This window comes from Mesoplodon densirostris, chromosome 7, assembly GCF_025265405.1.
Source record: "Mesoplodon densirostris isolate mMesDen1 chromosome 7, mMesDen1 primary haplotype, whole genome shotgun sequence".
Classification (NCBI taxonomy): Eukaryota; Metazoa; Chordata; class Mammalia; order Artiodactyla; family Ziphiidae; genus Mesoplodon; species Mesoplodon densirostris.
Window position 1 is genome coordinate 24,010,918 of NC_082667.1, and position 18,942 is coordinate 24,029,859.

At 46.9% G+C, this 18,942-nt stretch overlaps 1 protein-coding gene across 1 annotated transcript in view; it reads right to left on the reverse strand.

Annotated features, from left to right (window-relative positions):
- Positions 1–18,942, reverse strand: part of LDLRAD3 (low density lipoprotein receptor class A domain containing 3) — a 257,094-nt gene that overhangs the window by 180,145 nt on the left and 58,007 nt on the right. The window contains exon 2 of the mRNA XM_060104970.1: positions 4,468–4,614. Coding sequence (XP_059960953.1) covers positions 4,468–4,614 — 147 coding nt within the window. The remainder of the gene's footprint in view (positions 1–4,467; positions 4,615–18,942) is intronic.

Consider the following 18,942-nt stretch of genomic DNA (forward strand, 5'->3'; position numbering starts at 1 on the left):
AATGGGCCACTTAAGCGTTAAAAGTGATAGGGAAGGGCTTCCCTGGTGGCGCAGTGGCTGAGAGTCCACCTGCCGATGCAGGGGACACAGGTTCGTGCCCCGGTCCAGGAAGATCCCACATGCCACGGAGTGGCTGGGCCCGTGAGCCATGGCCGCTGAGCCTGCACCTCCGGAGCCTGTGCTCTGCAACGGGAGGGGCCACAGCAGTGAGAGGCCTGCGTACCGCAAAAAAAAAAAAAAAAAAAAAAAAAAGTGATAGGGAAATATGGGGAAAAAACATAGAAAAATGTTAATATGTTGAAATGTTACCTGGGAAAAAAATTAAAATATAAAATCGTATACCTATGGTGATTACAACTGAGAAAAGTCTGAATGTAAACTTGTAAGATGCTCATAGTGGGTCTGTTAGCGTACAGACTCTATGTAGGATTCTGTTTTTCTCCGTCCCTGTTCCCCTGATTTTCACAATATAACATTTTATTACCTTTATAATAAAAAAGTTTCTTCCTGTCTCCCGAAAATCTTTCCTTTGCCGTGGATACAGAATAGCTGCTCTCTGCCTCGTATCCCTCCAAGACACGCTTCTCCAGGCCCTTCTCTCACCCTTCAGAAAGGGCAAGACTTCTCCTTGGTTAAGTGTATTCTTTTCTAAATGCCAAAGCTATTTCGTAGGGCTTTTGAGGCAATCACCTCCACCAAGTGAGAACATCAGCCACCTTCTCTCTCCTTCCTGTAAGTACCAAGTTGTCCCAAAGAATCAGTGAAAGAGCTCTGTAACTTCTGAGCAAGACACAGAAGGAGCTGGCACAAATTCTAAACGGACAAGTCTCAGGGAGCCCTTGAAAGGATGGACCAGATGGTACCCACCCTGGAGACCTCAGCCCAGCCCATCCTGGCTCTGGCTGAAACCATCCTGTATTTCTACCCTCCAGGCATGGATAAGTTCCTTAATCGACCCTCAACATTGTTTTCGTTTGTTTGTTTTGTTCAACTCTCTCATTTTATTTATTTATTAAAATTTTTTTAACATCTTTATTGGAGTATAATTTTTTTACAGTGGTGTGTTAGTTTCTGCTTTATAACAAAGTGAGTCAGCTATATATACATATATCCCCATATCTCCTCCCTCTTGCGTCTCCCTCCCACCCTCCCTATCCCACCCCTCTAGGTGGTCACAAAGTACCGAGCTGATCTCCCTGTGCTACGCGGCTGCTTCCCACTAGCTACTCTCTCACTTCGTCCCAGCTTACCCTTCCCACTCCCCATGTCCTCAAGTCCATTCTCTACGTCTGTGTCTTTATTCCTGTCCTGCCCCTAAGTTCTTCAGAACCATTTTTTTTTTAGATTCCATATATATGTGTTAGCATATGGTATTTGTTTTTCTCTTTCTGACTTACTTCACTCTGTATGATAGACTCTAGGTCCATCTACCTCACTAGCTCAATTTCATTTCTTTTTATGGCTGAGTAATATTCCATTGTATATATGTGCCACATCTTTATCCATCTGTCAATAGACACTTAGGTTTCTTCCACCTCCTGGCTATTGTAAATAAAGCTGCAGTGAACATTGTGGTACATGACTCTTTTTGAATTATGGTTTTCTCAGGGTATATGCCCAGTAGTGGGATTGCTGTCGACCCTAAACATTTTGATCAGCAGAAGTAAAAAAGCAAAAGAGACTTAAACACCCGACAATAGGGGAATAATTAGGTTACAGTGCATCTACTTGATGGAACAGTAGGTAACCTCACAAAACAACAATTATGGTTGCTACATATATGGTAATGTGGCAAAGGGCCTCTAATGTGAAGTAGAAAAAGCAGGTTGTTCAATCACGCGTCCCCATGACAATGAATATACTTTGTGTGGACTGACCAATAACAGTTAACGTTTACAAGTCACTGACTATACCCAGGCATTGTGTGCTGTGTGCTTAACAGGCATTAAAACGTCCCAACAGTGTCACTTAGAAGGCTGATGGTTCTCAGTTTGGAGAGGAGGGAATTGAGGCAGCAGAAGGTTAAGGAATTAATTCTCCTTTAATCCTTCCAATGGCTAAGTTTTAGACCATTCTGGTAACTTTCCTAAGATCACACAGCACTGGGGGAGAGGGATGGAAGGGAGGGCTGGGATTTGGACACAGTCCTTCTCCAGGGCTCACACCCTCAGGTCCTAGACTGGGAAGGGAATATGTAAGAAATCTGAAATGCAAGGAAACTTTGTCTTAGAAAAAGGACTTCTTTTTCTTCCCTCTATTGTCTAAACTTTCTAATGTTCTTCTGTTTTTAGAATTTAAAGACCAAAGGAAAAAAGAAGGGCAACAAAGGAAAGGTTTTTTGAATGCATGTGTTTATGTGTACGGTTTTTTAAATTATGTTTTGATCAAAAGACTAAATAAATGCCAATCAAGTCTCTACTACACTTGGGGGTGACGGGTCGGAAATGAGGAGAAAAAAATTAATGGAGAATAGCCAAGGTGAACCTGTTCCAAACCAAACCAAACTGCGCCAGGCAGCTGCCCACATTATCTTTTCTTTTCTTTTCTTTCTTTTTTTTTTTTTTTTTTTGCGTTACGCAGGCTCCGGACGTGCAGGCTCAGTGGCCATGGCTCACGGGCCCAGCCGCTCCGTGGCATGTGGAATCTTCCTGGACCGGGGCATGAACCCATGTCCCCTGCATCGGCAAGCAGACTCTCAACCACTGCGCCACCAGGGAAGCCCTCTTTTCTTCTTTTTTAAATTTCTCTTTCCACCAACTCTTCCCGTTTATGCATAAATTCTGAAATCATGGAACTGGACTGGCACAGGACACAGCTTGTCACAGAGAACTTTAATATCACACAGTTGAAATTGACAAAGCTGGGGATATAACTTAGGTCTCAACTTCTGATCCTGTATTCTGTCACAAACGTGTCCTGTTCTGAATATTCCCAGCTCAGCTAAAGACAATCTGCATTTCCTGGAGTTCAAATACACACCATATTCCAAAAATGATCATTCCACACATTCAGAGTGTTTAATAATGCTCAAAACTGGACAGATTATAGGATTCACGCATACTATCTCATTTGAAACTCAGATTACAAACGTTCAATTTCTAGCAATTTTGAAGCCAGGCTAGAAACAGGAAAAGCTGCAATAGACATAATACTCTTTTTTAATTCTGCAAAAATAAAAATGCATTATGTATAATAGTCTATTCAGAAGAAATCACAAACAACAAACAAAATGAACTATTTCCCACAAAAAACATACCCTCAACCCAACCCCTCCCAAAATTTCTCTGAAGAGTGGGGGTAGGCAGCAGGGATACTGGACAGATCTCAGAGGGGCCAGTCTCAGAGGGAGTACATCACGAGGAAGAGGGGGCCTGGCTCCAGAGGGGGCCCCAAACCCAGAGCTCCTTCCTGCGCGTCAACAAGCTGAGCCTCAAATCCCGGTAACAGCTATGTGAAAAGTTCAAATTATCATCTTCTCCTCATTTCCTCAGCTGGCTCCCAAAAAGACAGCAGATTCAGAGCCAGAACACATAGTTCTCCTGTGCGAGAGGCCCTGTGGCCTGGTGCCCAAAGCCCAGGAAAAAGCCAAGAATCATTGTCCAGCTGTGTGGTCCCCAGGCACCGGACAACCCTGGGCCCAGGACTCCTGGTGTACATCCTGCCGGCCAGCGTGCCGTGGCCCAGCTCCCTCTGCAGCACCAAACTTTGGCAAAGAAGAGAAACACCCCTCTACAGGGCAGGGAGGATGATCGTTCCACTTCTTGGAGGCCCCTCAACTCACATCCCTGGTACCTCCTTTCTCACAGATTACCACTGACTCACATCTCACGCAGATTTTGGGTACAAAACAGGAAAGAGGCTGAAGAAGGGGGTGGGGAGGATCAGAAAGAATCCCGGTCCTGGTGGTGCCCATCTGAAGATGATGTCCAGGTGTTGGCAAAGAAAAGGGCATTTGGAAGCAGATTACTACAAAGTCAGTACCAACCCCATGCTAGATACTTGACGTGATGCTACAGCTTATTTCATCCTCAAGAATACTGCACAATGTAGAAGATGTGCAAGATGGTTACCAGCCTGGACCTTGGGGTCAGGCAGCCCTGGGTTCAAATCCAGGTCTGCTGCTTGCTGGTTAGAAGATACGGAAGCTACATAACCTCTGGGAGTCTCAGCATCGTCGCGTGTAAAGTGAAGGCAGGGAGAGTCTCCCAGGGGGAGGGGGAGTTGAGCCTGGTGGGCAGGTCCTCTGTGGCTCCCACCCCACCAAGACCCCTGTTTCTGCACAGACCACGCTGCTCTGAAACAGAGCTACAGGTGGAGAGGGCAGGACAGCCCTGCCCCCAGAGGCCCTGGCCCCGCCGTGGGCAGCATGAAGAGTGTGCCGGGCTGAGTCAGATCCAGACCTCCTCGCTGATGCCCCAGGACTGCCGCCACCCTCCTCCTGCCCCAGCAAAGGGCCAGGCCACTCACGGCACTCCTTCTCGTCACTCTTGTCGAAGCAGTCGGGCAGCCCATCGCACTGCCAGGCGCCGGGGATGCACCGCCCGTTGCTGCACATGAAGTTGCCTGGAATGTTGCACTCGTTGGTGAAGTTGTTCCCGGGAAGCAGCTGGCTCTCTGTGGGAGAGAGGGGACAGGGAGGTCAGACGGCGCCGCCAAGGCGGCAAGGACCCGGGACCGCACAACTCTTCTTCGACACGGATTGCCTCTCTGGGACTCAGTTTTCTCATCTGTGAAAGGGACCCATAATCTGCTCCACCCCCAGGGATTCTGCGAGGACTGAATGGAGAGACCCAGGTAAAGCCCTTCTCTGGTGCTGAGCACACAACAGGGGTTCACGGACTTTTCTTCTTTCTCTGTCAAAAAGCCTGGTAGTAAAACCCAAACGTTCTTTTCTGGCCAACAGCAGTGGCTAAAAAGGAAGGTGCCAAGATAGAGGGAGCGCAGGACTCCCAGTACCCAGTGGCAGGAACTGCAGGCTCCGTCCAGACCTCAGACTCTGCGGCCCTATGATCACAGAATCCTTGCACTTGGGCCAAGTCAGCAGGGATATGAGGACATCATTTCACTTTAGGAAACAGGAATCACCCACAAAAACCAACCTGCCTGGGGTCACATGGGGAGCAAAGGCCAGACTAAAACTTCAGCACAGGCCTTCTAACCCCAAGAGAGTCCCAAGGTCCCTGGACTGCTTGCCAAGAGTTTCCGGAGATTTAGAACCGAGCCCCAAGGTTTAGATTTGACTCCACTGAACACAGGCACAGAATGCCAAGGCCTTCACCCAAAAGTGCGAACTCTTAGGCTGGAAAGCAAACAGGGAAGGCCAAGGAGAGCTACATTCATCCACCAGTGGACCCCGGGGGCAGATTGTCAAGGGAGCCAGAATTGGATCAATCTGATCCGTCTGAGCTACTGTGATCAATGGCTGGGAGATCAGGAGCCATCAGGAAATAAAACAGTCTTAGAGGAAAAGGAGAACTAAAAGACCGGTCCCTCCAGGGCTCCCTCCTGAGTTTTCAATAAGCATTTATTGAACATTTATGACCAGACACTTCTGCTAAGTGTTAAAGATGCAGAGATGAAAGCTAGGGCTCCTCCCTCCGGGCTGGAAAGGCACAAGGGTATACTAACAATTTTAGTGCCCTGTACTAAGAGGGATGTCCAGACCTGCCTGGGGGCAGCAGGAGGAGGGCAGGGCCCATGATGCTCTTCCACAAGCTTTGCCAAGAGAAGCATCTCATGCCAGACCCCTGACATCACACCTTCTTGCATGCCACTATCCTTTACATGTGCTGTAATTTTTACCTGGAATGCCCTTCAACTCATGGGGTCTCCTGGAAATCCCGACACACCCATTAGCATACAACTTCTGTGTTACTCTGACTCTGAAGTCTTCCCCAAGGAGAAATGGGCAGTCACCCTGTTGTGTGCCTAGGGTTCTACTGGGGTTACACTAAAAACATTTTACAGCTGGAACAAGTGGGCAAAAAATTGGAAAAGACAGAGCCAGAGGCAAGCGGTACCACATCAGCCCAGGTGCCACGGATGTTCCTTATAGACCATCTGCCCCACTGCACTGAATTAATATTGTACATGAACACCCTACTGAAAATGAGCTTGTGTAATTCACTGAAGAATTCTAGAAGAGCAGCTACAGTGAGGGGCCTCATCCTACCCTAAAAACCTGCACTGGGTTCCTAAAAATCTTCCTTGCCCCCTCCTCACTCAATCACCCCCTACGATGGCCAATCACCAAGTCCTGCATGCTAGTCTCCACTGCCACAGCCATGACTGCAGCCCAAATCACCACCATCTCTTACCAGGATCACTGCCACAAGTGACCGCAGCCTCCCCTCAAGTCTGTCTCAGAGGGACCTTTCTAAAGAGCAGGTCGATCATGACACTTCTTGACTCTAAAAAGCCACTGAATGGCTCCCCAGTGCTCTTAAGAGAAAGTCAGAATTCAAGGCATTAAAGAAAGGTCACAGGAAAGAGGTGGCATTTGCAGTGGACATTGATAGACAAAGAGATGAAACGTAGGACCACTCACATCTACAGAAAGATGGCAAAGACCAGGGCAGGAAGGCTCAGCGCAGGCCACGATGGGTATGGAATAAAAAAACACAGAGCTCTGATAGTAAGGAACTGCGAAAAGACTGTGCCCCTATTTCCCCAATTCTACACCAAGGTCAGATATCACTAATCACAGGACTCTGTCCACTGAGCCCACTGTCGATATCAGAATCCCTCTCAAGACTCGACTTGAGGAAGCCACCACCAACCCTGAGATGGTCGTGAAGCCTATTCCCCACCTCCGGGCAGAGGTGCAAGATGCCAGAGTGGGTCTCGTAGGAGAGGCGTCTAGAAGGACAGCCTGGAGCTGGATCTCAGCCAGACACACAATACATAACACTGAAAACCTACACGTTCCAGCTGTTTCCTAACAACTGCTCTGGGCTCCCCCCCGCCAGCAGGGAACTCTTCAGGGCTCCAGAACATAACTGTCAGTCTGATGTGTTCGGAGATCACCTACACTTGCTTGTGCAGAACTAGCTCCTCGAAGGCAAGCCCCCTTGAAGAGTCGCCGAAACTGTGAAATCTTGTTCTGATAAACGGATTTCCGGGGCAAGAAAACTGTCCAGATGAGATCGCAAAGTGCTTGCTCTGGGAGTCAAGAGGCTGGCGGCACGGGGACTTGATAAATGAGAGGGTGCGATCCCGAGACTAAACACCACGTGGGCTGGACACAAGTGGTCCTGCAGCCATGGGGCTCCCAGTGCCCTACCGGCAGGACCTCGGATCCCCAGGGCCGGGTGAATGATAACTCGGAGGGGCAGTCTGTGCACGTCCATCACCCACGCAGGGGGCGCAGGGCCTTGTGCTTTAGGGAAGTGACAGTATCAGCAGACTTGAAAGTATGAGGAGAAACCAAGGCAAAGAGATGTTAAATCATGTCGACTCTGTCTTCAAAAATCTTCCTCGGGCTTCCCTGGTGGCGCAGTGGTTGAGAGTCCGCCTGCCGATGCAGGGGACGTGGGTTCGTGCCCCGGTCCGGGAAGATGCCACATGCCGCGGAGCGGCTGGGCCCGTGAGCCATGGCCGCTGAGCCTGCGCGTCTGGAGCCTGTGCTCCGCAACGGGAGAGGCCCCAACAGTGAGAGGCCCGCGTACCGCAAAAAAAAAAAAAAAAAGATCTTCCTCAAACCCATCCAAGGTGCCTCACTAAACTGACACCATCCAATCAAAGCCACTGAGACCTCATGCCCTCTTTAAACCAGTGGTTCTTAACGGGGGACAATTTTGGCCCCCAGAGGACATATGGCAGTGTCTGGAGACATTTTCGGTTGTGGCCTCTACTGAGTAGAGGCCAGGAATGCACACCTGCGATGCACGGGGCAGACCCTCACAACACAGAACCACCCAGCCCGAAATGTCAAGAGTGCTGACCTGAGAAATCCTGGCTTAAACCAACCTTCCGCCTTTCACTTCTCACTCCCACCAGTTTCTTCTCCTCATAGCAGAGGGAGATTTTAAATGCTGCTGATGGCTCCTCGGCACCCCTATAATAAATCTAAAACTGTTGCCATGGTTTACAAAGCCAGGCAGGATCAGGCCCCGCCTACCTCTACAACCTCATTCCAACCATTTCTTCCAACACCAATGTCCGCCCTGTAGTGGTCCTCCGCACACAGTGTTCACTCACCCCAATTCTTCCATGCACATTCCACCTGGTGTTATGGGCTGAATTGTGTCCCCCCCAAATTCATATGTTGGGGTCCTAACCCCTGTACCTCAGCATGTGACTATATTGGGAGCTAGGGCCTTTAAAGTGTTGATTAAATTAAAATGAGGCCATTAGCATGGGCCCTAATCCAATCTGATTGGTGTCCTTATAAAAAGAGGTTAGGACAGAGACACACACGGGGAAGATCACGTGAAGACTCAAGGAGATGGCAGCAATCTACAAGCCAAGGAGACAGGCCTCGAAGGAAACCAACCCTGCACACTTTGACCTCAGACTTCTAGCCTCCAGAATCACGAGAAAATTAATTTCTATTGTTGAAGCCACTCACTCTGTGGTACCTCGTCACGGCAGCTCCAGCAAACTGGTACATCTGGCTAATCTCATTTGTCCTCCAACCTCAGCTTTACATCACTGACTCTGAGATTCCTTCACCCAATCTAAAGCTGATCCCTGTTTTCTGCTCTGGTCGTGTCTGGTGTTTTCCTTCATCCCAACTGTGCTCACCAATGAATCTGTACTCTCTCCACACCAGATTGCATGACTCCAAAGGCCGAAAGGCATTGCTTCGTTTTGTTCTCCATCCTGGGCATCCTGCACTCAGCAGGTTCTCAGTAAATATCTGTGGTCATTCTCAGAAGAAAACTAAGTGTTCAGTTACTGATTTATCCCCCATCCCTCACACTCTTCCTTGGAAAGTTCCATCTACCCCCTGCGTCATCCCCCGGAAGGTGAGTGGGATCTTACATATATAGTTAAAAATAAGGGACACAGGGGCATCTGGATTTGTGCAAGTAAGTTACTACCCCGTCTGCTTTAAAACAGCTTAGAAATCTTTTCAGCCGGATAGCAGGACTTTCTAGTAGCTGCAATATTTATCCCATCTCAGTGTCTTGGGACACATTTAGAATCCAAAAAAGACAAGCATTAGCACGAAGTTGGCTAGCTGGGGTTTCTCCTTCTCCTTTTTCTTTTTTCATTAGGCTGAAAACTGAAAAAGAGTTGCCCATTTTCACTGCAGCAGCACATCACTTACTTAAAATAACTATGCCATCTGCACCAAGACTGAAAAAAAAAAAAAAAATCCAAGTCCTCCCCCATTGGTCAAAAGCAAAGAACCTGCTGCTGCAGCTTCTTCCAAAATTTCTGGCACCCACAAATTTCTACTTGATGAGGGGGCACTGCAAAAACTCAAGACAGCTGCTGCATTCTTCTCCTTCTGGAGCATGCAGTGAGCAATGCTGACTTTTCCAGCTGAGAAATGGGAATCCTCTTCCACCAGCTGGGGCCCTCCACATGCTTTTCTCTCCCTCTGCTGACCTCCTCCCGCTAAGGTCACGCCTTATCGCGACTCGAGACAGACTCGGCACCTGCAAACTATCAACAGGCCCTGCTTTCAGATTGCTGCCCAGTCACCTTCGTTTTTACCTTTTGCTTCCTGATCATCTTGTCGGCAGGCTCGATGAACAACAAAGCAAGACACAGACACATACAGGTACAGACACACACACAGCTTAGTGTTCCAATTTGAAGATCTCAACGAGATCTTCCCTAAACCTCCCTGGAGAATTAACACACCTCTTCCCACTGCCTGGAACGTGATGCCAACAAACATAATGTTTTGAAGCCACTGAAGACAACCATCCGTCTTCCCTTTGACTCGCTCCTTCAAATACACACGTACAGTCCATGCATGGGCACATGAAAGCACCGAGTGAGCAGGTCTGTCGTGATTCGTTTCTAAACTATCCTGGAAATATCCCCGAAGGTCCCTTCGACTCCAGACTGCTCCTCGTGGTGGCATCGGTGTTGGGTGGAACCGCAGACACCTGTCCTGAGCACCTCCCAGAGCCATTTGGTTCTCGTCAAACCAGCTGCTTCCCAGTAGACCTCGGCCACAGGGAGCATCCTGGCTGTCACCAGGGAGGGAGCAGTCACGCGTGGATATCTGAGCCTGGAGTGAGGATGGGCCTCTGTCTCCAAGCACGTAAGCTGAGCCAGGTCTCCAGCTCTGTCGAAACTCTGCACAGTGCCCTGCCCGCCCTGTTAGCTCATTCCAGGAGCCCCGGTCTCTGTGTACCCACCTGCAAGGAAGATACACAGCCCAGGGACAAAGGTGAGAAGTTATAAAATGACTCATGGATTCAGCCCAGGAATGCTGACCCTTGGCACCCACAGATTTCATATTTACACATACAGTGTATTATATTTACACTGACCCTGAAGATCGCATGTAACTTTCCTGCAGGAACAGTTTATGGATGGAGTGAGTCACCTGGACAGTGAGTGAGCCTAGCTGTCCGACCCACATCTGCATCTCACACGGCTTCCCCTTTGCCTCTCCCGTGCAATGCACAGCAGCAGCCACTACAAAATGACAAATGCTTTGTGTCCTTCCTTAAATGAGTTAGCGGGCTTCCCTGGTGGCGCAGTGGTTGAGAGTCCACCTGCCGATGTAGGGGACACGGGTTCATGCCCTGGTCCGGGAAGATCCCACATGCCGCGGAGCGGCTGGGCCCGTGAGCCATGGCCACTAAGCCTGCGCGTCCAGAGCCTGTGCTCCGCAATGGGAGAGGCCACAGCAGTGAGAGGCCCGCGTACCGCAAAAAAAAATAAAAGATAAATAAATAAATAAATAAAATGAGTTAGCGAAGAAAGCCAATGGCTAGTATTAATGAGGCAAGCAAAGGGAAAGCGAAGAGGTCTAGAAAAAGGACAGCTCTTCACCAGGAAATAGCTCTATAAATTATTTCGTACTGTATTTATAGCCTCATTAAGGGCTCAAAGCTGTTACTTACATTTTTTAGTTATGCTTCATTAGGAAAATTATGTCCAAGTGGCATTAACATCATGGGGATTTGCAGAGCTGTCGGGATGCAACCCTTGCAAGGTCCAAGGTCCACGGCTCAGGGGCTGGACAGCAATGCTGGGGGATGCTGCTCCTCAGGACACTGATTCTCAAAGGTGAGCTCTGAGCCCCACCCCACCCTGCTCCCCAACTCTCCTACATTCCCTTTAACAGCCCTTAAGAAGTTGATTACTGACTTCTCACTAGGGAAAATCTAACATCTACTGAAGCTCCTAATACCTGGTAGGAGTTTAACATCCGTTCTCTTTCTCTGCCTTCACAATAGCCCTCTGAAATAGTCACCATGCCCATTTTGCAGACCAGAAAACTGAGACTGAAGACGTCACACAGCTAGAACAGGGGTCTGCCAACGTTTTAGGCCAGATAGTCAATATTCTAGGCTGTGCAGGACAGGAGGCCAAATTAAAGATATTATACCAGTACTTACATAAAAGGAGAGAAAACAATATTCCACACCATTTTTATTGATGAAATTCAAAACACGACCATCATAATTGAGAACAATTTTCTGTAGCACAGGTCTACTAATGAAAAGAACAGAATTCTTTTTCGGGGAAGGGGGCAGGTGATTGAGATTCAAAGTTAGTGTCCCCTATCATCAAAATCTATTGCAAATGTTTAATTTGTTTTCAACCATGTAAAAAATGTAGAAACCATTCTTAGCTCAGGGGCTGTGGTGGGCTGGCTTTGGTCCCTGGGCCACAGTTTGCAGACTCCTAAGTGAGAAGGTGTTAGGTCTGCCTAAAATAACAAAATAGCAGAGGCGCCCAACCCAAAAGGCCTTCCTCTCTGCGCCATCACACCTACCACACTTTGAAATGACCCCTGTGGTTCAGTGGCTGCTCCCCCACCACAAAGGCAGGGGCCTCTGCTGCCCTGTGTCCCCGCAAGTGCCAGGCACCGAGCAGACACTCAGGAAATGCTTGTTGACTGCATGAGTGATGGCTCCTAAAAACCCTTCCGGTTCTGACACGCTCAGGTTCTGTGAATTTACCCAAAGCCTACCTGAACCTATTTGTACTTCTGTGCAAAAGACAATGAACAAATGAGATCAGTTCTGTAAAACACTCCTGAGCTCCTAGGAGGGAAGGAAGAGAAGCAAAGAACTTTTCTGGATGAACTTTTTACAGGCGTTCTCTTTTAACACGTGCCGTGTCTTCACCAAGGGTGACCCGCATGGCAGGCCAGGGTGAGAACTTGGCCCCATGTGCCTTCTGTCATTTCAGCTTCAATCGACAGCAGCAGGAAGTAAGAATCAGGCGGTGAAGATAAACTGAAAGACGAGAGAGGGGACAACTTTATAACCAATTTATGAGGCTTGCAGATAAGCCAGGCTTCAGAGAGGACCAATCAACTCTGCACTTCAGCACCTCTCAGAAACAGCCAAAGGGTCAAGAAGAGGGGGATTCAGCTCTGACCCCAAGTTCATCCCAGCCTCATCTGCCCCAGGATGGCTGCAACCATTCCTACAGTCACTGGAAACAGTTCTGCAGCCTATACTCTGCTCTGCACAGATACACCCAAAGCAAGTATGGAAAACACCAAAGCAAACCAAGAAATAAGGCCAGAAAAGCAAAATGAGCTTCATTTAGGTCCCAAAGCATATTTTGACAAGCTCAGGGTAAGGAAGGATTTCTAAAAGAAGACTCAAAAAAAGCACAGGCCATAAAGAGTGATAAAATATGACCGTATTAAAATGTAAAACTTCCAGTCATCAAAAGATACTATAAACAAATTTAGAAGATAAGCAACTAACTAGAAATGGTATCTGCCATATATGTAACCCACAAAGATCCATATTCAGGATTTTCTTACAAGACTATATATGAAAACATAGGCCACCCAATAGAAAACTGTTCAGAGTATAAGAATGAACAGGTATGTTGATGGATGAGCAAACAAGTAGCTGCTTCAGACGGACTCAAACCTCACTTGTAATCAGAGAATGATTAATGAAACAAGGGAGTTCTCTTTCACACCCACCAGACTTGCAAAAATTTGAAGTCTGATATTCTCACGTGGCAAGGGTACAACATGATCTCCCAGGCTACACGTGTGCAGCAACTCAGAAGAGCAATTTGACAACTCCCGGTGAGGTGCAAGATGCACCAGGGCTTTAACCCAGCTGATCCTCTTCTGGTACATACCCCAGCCCTGGGGACAAGCGTGCACAAGACAACAGCAAGAGAATCTTCCCCATGGCACTGTTGTAATACAAAAGTGCAAGACACACCAAATGGTCATCAAAAGGAGAACGGATGAAAAATCGGGTCCATTCACAACAATGGAATACTACCCAGGGCTGCAATTTAATGAACTGGAGCGGCATGAATCACCATGGATCAATCTGAGAAACCTAATGCTGAGTGAAAAAGGCAAGTGGCAGAATAGCACTTACATTCATCTTGAAAAATATACTACTCTAATGGATACATACAGATGTGAAGGTATTTTTGAAAATGTGCAAGAAAAGAAAATATCAAAATCAGGATAGTGGTTACTCTCTGTCAAATGGGATCAGAGGGCACCCAATGAATTTCAGCTGTAAGATTTCCTTCTTTCAACCAACCTGAAGCAAGCATGACAAGATATCAGAATTCAATGGAGCTGGGTGGAAAGCACACAGGCTTTCTTTGCATTATTCTTGGTACTTTTCCCCACCCTTTAAAAAATGTTTCACTGGGCTTCCCTGGTGGCGCAGTGGTTGAGAATCTGCCTGCTAATGCAGGGGACACGGGTTCGAGCCCTGGTCTGGGAGGATCCCACATGCCGCGGAGCAACTAGGCCCGTGAGCCACAACTACCGAGCCTGTGCGTCTGGAGCCTGTGCTCCGCAACAAGAGAGGCCGCCATAGTGAGAGGCCCGCGCACCGCGATGAAGAGTGGCCCCCGCTTGCCACAACTAGAGAAAAGCCCTCGCACAGACACGAAGACCCAACACAGCAAAAATAAATAAATTAATTAATAAACTCCTACCCCCAACATCTTAAAAAAAAAAAGAAAACCACAGCTTAAAAAAAAAATGTTTCACTAATAAAATTTGTTATAAAGAACAAATGTCATGCTAATATTTGAGAAAAGTCTATGAAAGACATATGGAACCATTTATCACTAATGTTCTAGCATCAAAAACGCCATCAACTATAAAAGGAGGAGAGATAAAAGGGGGCAAGTGTTCACACTGAGAAAAAAAATGCAAGGACATCCCTCTGAGAGATTCGGTTTATTACGAACTCTTTTCATTTTCTGAAAGGCAGCAACAGTTTCAGGGCAGAAGCAGATTGTGGAGGAAAAAAATAAACACATCTCATAAGAGAGATTTACCCACCCAACTTACCAAGCCATGACATTCCAAAAACAAAAATAGCAGGGCCCAGCCAGAAGGTCAGATATTTTCTAAATATTTCTAAATATTACTAACTCCCTTGAGATGTCAGAGTGGGAAAAAGTCACAGGAAAGCTTTCTTTCTCAGAATAGTCCATGCCGTCTGCCTCTTCACCCCACCCTCCAATATGGGGCTGCAGGAGGCTGAGCAAACGGGGGCTGAGCTGGGGCACCCAAGGCTGTGATTCGGCACACCCCATCACAATCGCCAAATGCCGGATTCTCTTATCACTGTAATTAGCTGTGTGACTTCAGACAGGTGAGTCACCCTCTCTGAGCTTGAATTTTCCACTTGTGAAACCAGGGTGACCCCACCTCCCTGTCAGGGTTGCTGAGGGATAGAGGGGTATGATATATACATATATATAAAATAGAGGGATATATATATATATATATATATATATATATATATATATATATAAAATAAAGTGATAAAGTAAATGTAAGAGTAGGTGGCATATACTGGGAGTTCAATAAACAGTACTAAATTGTTACTCCTTCCTTCCCTCCACAATCTCCCTGCCTCTCCTCACAGAGCTGGTACTGTAGTGGTAACTCAGACAAGGTTGGCTCCCTTTTCTCCCTCTGCCTCCCTAGAAAGGCCATAGCCTGGGCAAGGTGGGGCTGGTTGGCTGGCTGAGACCAGTGGTCACTTAGGTCCAAAAACGCAGACTTTGCAGATAGTCACCAGGTTTTAAGAACATAGTTACAGGGCTCACAATGTGACCCTGGCTGTGTGTCTTCTAACACATGACAGTCTCAGTTCCATTATTCCTAAGAAATAATTAACCTTCCTTTTAATCATTCCTCAGGCTCTTTAATAGCAGCCAAACTATAACCATGAACCAACCTTTCCAAACCACGTGGTTATGAAGCAACTCAAAAGAGAAAGGCACATGGGATTCACCGTTGGGATCTGGGGACGTGGCTCCATCTCCCTGGACCTCAGTTTCCCAGGTGTAAAATAAAGCAGGAATAGATGATATCCAAGTTCCTTTCCAGCTCTTGACCGCTCATTCTTGTTTCTGTGGACACATCCCTGGTCTCCACGGCAGGCAAACACTCGCCATCTGCCTGTCCTAGATACATTCTCCAACATTTAAAAATAAAATCCAGCATTTACCCAGAGGTCCTCCTCTGAAGAACTAAACACATCTCCACAAGGCAGGTACTGAAGGCAGTTCCTCCTTTTTAAACACAAGGAGACTAAGACCCAGAGGCCAGCCAGCCTCTCGAAGGGCAGGGCTGGAACTGGTCAGAGAACCCAGGTTCCAGCCCCTGAAGGAGACTCGACTCTTGTCTCCGCATTTTAAAATTCCGACCTCCTATGCCATCCATGCAGAGATGGCTGGTCCCACACCCTCCCTGCCCAAGGAGAAAATAATCTCTGAAGGGCCACACATCAGACCTGCAGCCCATTCCCTATGAAGTCAAGGGCTCTCTGGTTCCCCCCGATGATCTACAATTTTCTATCACGTCTCAGCGAATGAACGACTGTCTGGCTTATCGTTTAGGAGAGGAACTCTGCCAGGGAAATCAAAAACGCCAGCTTGTTACCGCCGACCAAGGGAGGAATACATATTAACTGGTGCGTCTTTTTAAATTTTCTTAAGTAGCTTAATCCATTAAACCAGTCCGTCCTGCTTCTACAATCTGCTCACGCGAGCACCCTCCCTCCGTGCTCAGCGTGCCGACAGGCCCTCCATCAGGAGGAATTAGCTGACTTCTTGAGCAAATGATGTTTCTACATCTAGCAAGTGCCAGAATTAAGCAGTATTTACTGCTGGAGTCCCCGCTTCAGTCTGCATGTCTGAATGAGCGCTGATTTCAGAGTGAGCAACTCACCTTTGCAAGAGATTTGTCGGATTTGGTAACTACAAGTGCTGAAAAGGTGCAGGCGAACCTGTTTGGATTCTCCAGCTTGTGAAGGGTAGTTTATGATGGTCCAGAAAACAAAGAGAATTGAAACTGAAAGAGGGATCCCTGAGCTGGTATCATTCAGGTCAGCCCTGAAGCCCACAAACTCTGAATTCTAATTCCACTCCTCCCAAGCTCGGGGGATGGCTTAAGCCCTCCGTGCCTCAGTTTCCTCATCTACAAAGTGGAGATGGACTAAACACAAGCTTGATAAGCTCCCTGGGGTGATCAAAGAGCCATTTTGTCCATCTTGGTATTGAACTCACATCGTCCCAGATCTGAAAACATTTCAGCTCTCATTGTTTATCACCTGCATCAGATAGCCTCTTACAGAAAAAACACATATCCTAAGAATTCAGTGGAAGCTCCTGGGACTTTCATACATTTTATGACAGCACGCAGAAAGAGGCCATACAGAGTTAGCCAGAGTTCATTTGTTAAAGGTATTATTATTCACTATTAAAGAATGACTATTATACAAAGAGTAGATGTAATTTACACACAGAATATGTCATTACACAAGACATATCATTATAATGTAGTTACATGATTAATAATTAGAGAAAAGGTGATCTCAAGTGTAAGGGGATCCACCTTAAACTGAACAGGATAGATTCCTACCAGAGAGATGAGAGATTGGGAGACAGGAGCTTCTCATTAAGAAACGATTTTTTGGTAACCTAAGGATGCCCTACCACGTGGCTCCAGTGCAGGTTCATCCAATGCTCTGCCAACGGGCGCAGCTCAGCACCAAGACACCAGAAAGAAGTCAAAGGCCTGGTGAACACCGACACCATGATTAACCTTTCAACAGGTTCAGCCCCTACAGTCTGCATGGTCTTCAGTCCTCTGACACCCAGCTAGTTCTTACCCCCTTTGCTTTCCTGGATCTGTTCTCACAAAGGCACCAATGGCCTCCCAAGCCTCCCAACTGCTGAATCCAAAAGTTATTTATTTATTTATTTTATTGAAGTATAGTTGATTTACAATGTTGTGTTAGTTTTTGCTGTACAGCAAAGAGATTCAGTTGTGTGTGTTTGTATACATACATCTATATATATATATATATTCTTTTTCATATTCTTTTCCATTATGTTTTATTATAGCATACTGACTATATCAATAGTTCCCTGTGCTATACAATAGGACCTTGTTATTTATCCGTTCTATATATAATAGTTTGCATCTGCTAATCCCATACTCCCAATCCAACCCTCCCCTGTCCCCCTTCCCCCCTTGGCAGCCACAATTATCTTCTCTAGGTCTGTGAATCTGTTTCTGTTTCATAGATAAGTTCATATTTGCATCATATTTTTTTTGATTTTTGGCCACACCCTGTAGCATGTGGGATCTTAGTTCCCTGATAAGGGATTGAACCCACACGCCCTACATTGGAAGGTGGAGTCTTAACCACTGGACCACCAGGAAAGTCCCTGCATCATAGTTTAGATTCTATATGATAAGTGCTTTCATATGGTGTTTGTCTTTCTCTTTCTGACTTACTTTGCTTAGTAAGATAATCTCTAGGTCCATCCATGTAGCTGCAAATGGTATTATTTCATTCTTTTTCATGGCTGAGTAATATTCCATTGTGAATATGTACCACATCTTCTTTATCCATTCATCTGTCGATGGACACTGAGGTTGTTTTCATGTCTTGGCTATTGTGAATAGTGCTGCTATGAACATAAGCGTTCAGGGATCTTTTTGAATTATATATAGTTCTGTCCAGATATATGCCTAGGAGTGGGATTGCTGGATCATATGGCAACTTTATTTTTAGTTTTTGAGGAATCTCCATACTGTTCTCCATAGCAGTTGCACCAATTTACATTCCCACCAACCTTGTAGAAGGGTTCCCTTTTCTCCACACCCTCTCCAGCATGTTATTCAAAAGTTACTTTCAGTCTTTACCTTGCACATAACTCAGCTGCAAGGGACCAACTACAACTGGATGGCTCCTTCCTCCTGAAACTCCATTCCCTCGGCCTCCCTGATACTACATTCTCCTGTTCGCCCACCTTCCCCACACACCTGGCTCTCTGACCATTCCTCCTCCATCAACTCAGAGGCTCCTCTCCCTCCGCCCACCCCTCCTCTACCTCCAGAGCTGTGTCTCCCGCTGCTTGAGTGACAGAGTCATCTGCCCTGGAAAAGCTGTCTCGTCTGCCATGAGGGTCAACCTCCAACTCAGCTCTCTTCCCTTCATCTCCATCCTCCACCCACAGCTGCATACTTCCATCCCCTACTGCCCAAGACATTTTCATCCCAGACACAAACTCGACACACCCAGAATAGAACTTCGGATTTTTTCTTCTAAACCTGTCCCTCCTGCATCACTCAGTACTTCAGGTGGTAGAATGGCCAACCATCTTTCCCCCTCACCTCCACCCACATCAATCAACCCAGTGCAAAACATTTTCCACTTCCATCTTTCCTCGATATCCCTGCCACTCACAACCCTAGTTCAAATCCTTCTCTCTTGCCTTTATGGCTTAGCATTAATGGCTTCCTTGCTGGCTTTCCGAGATCCA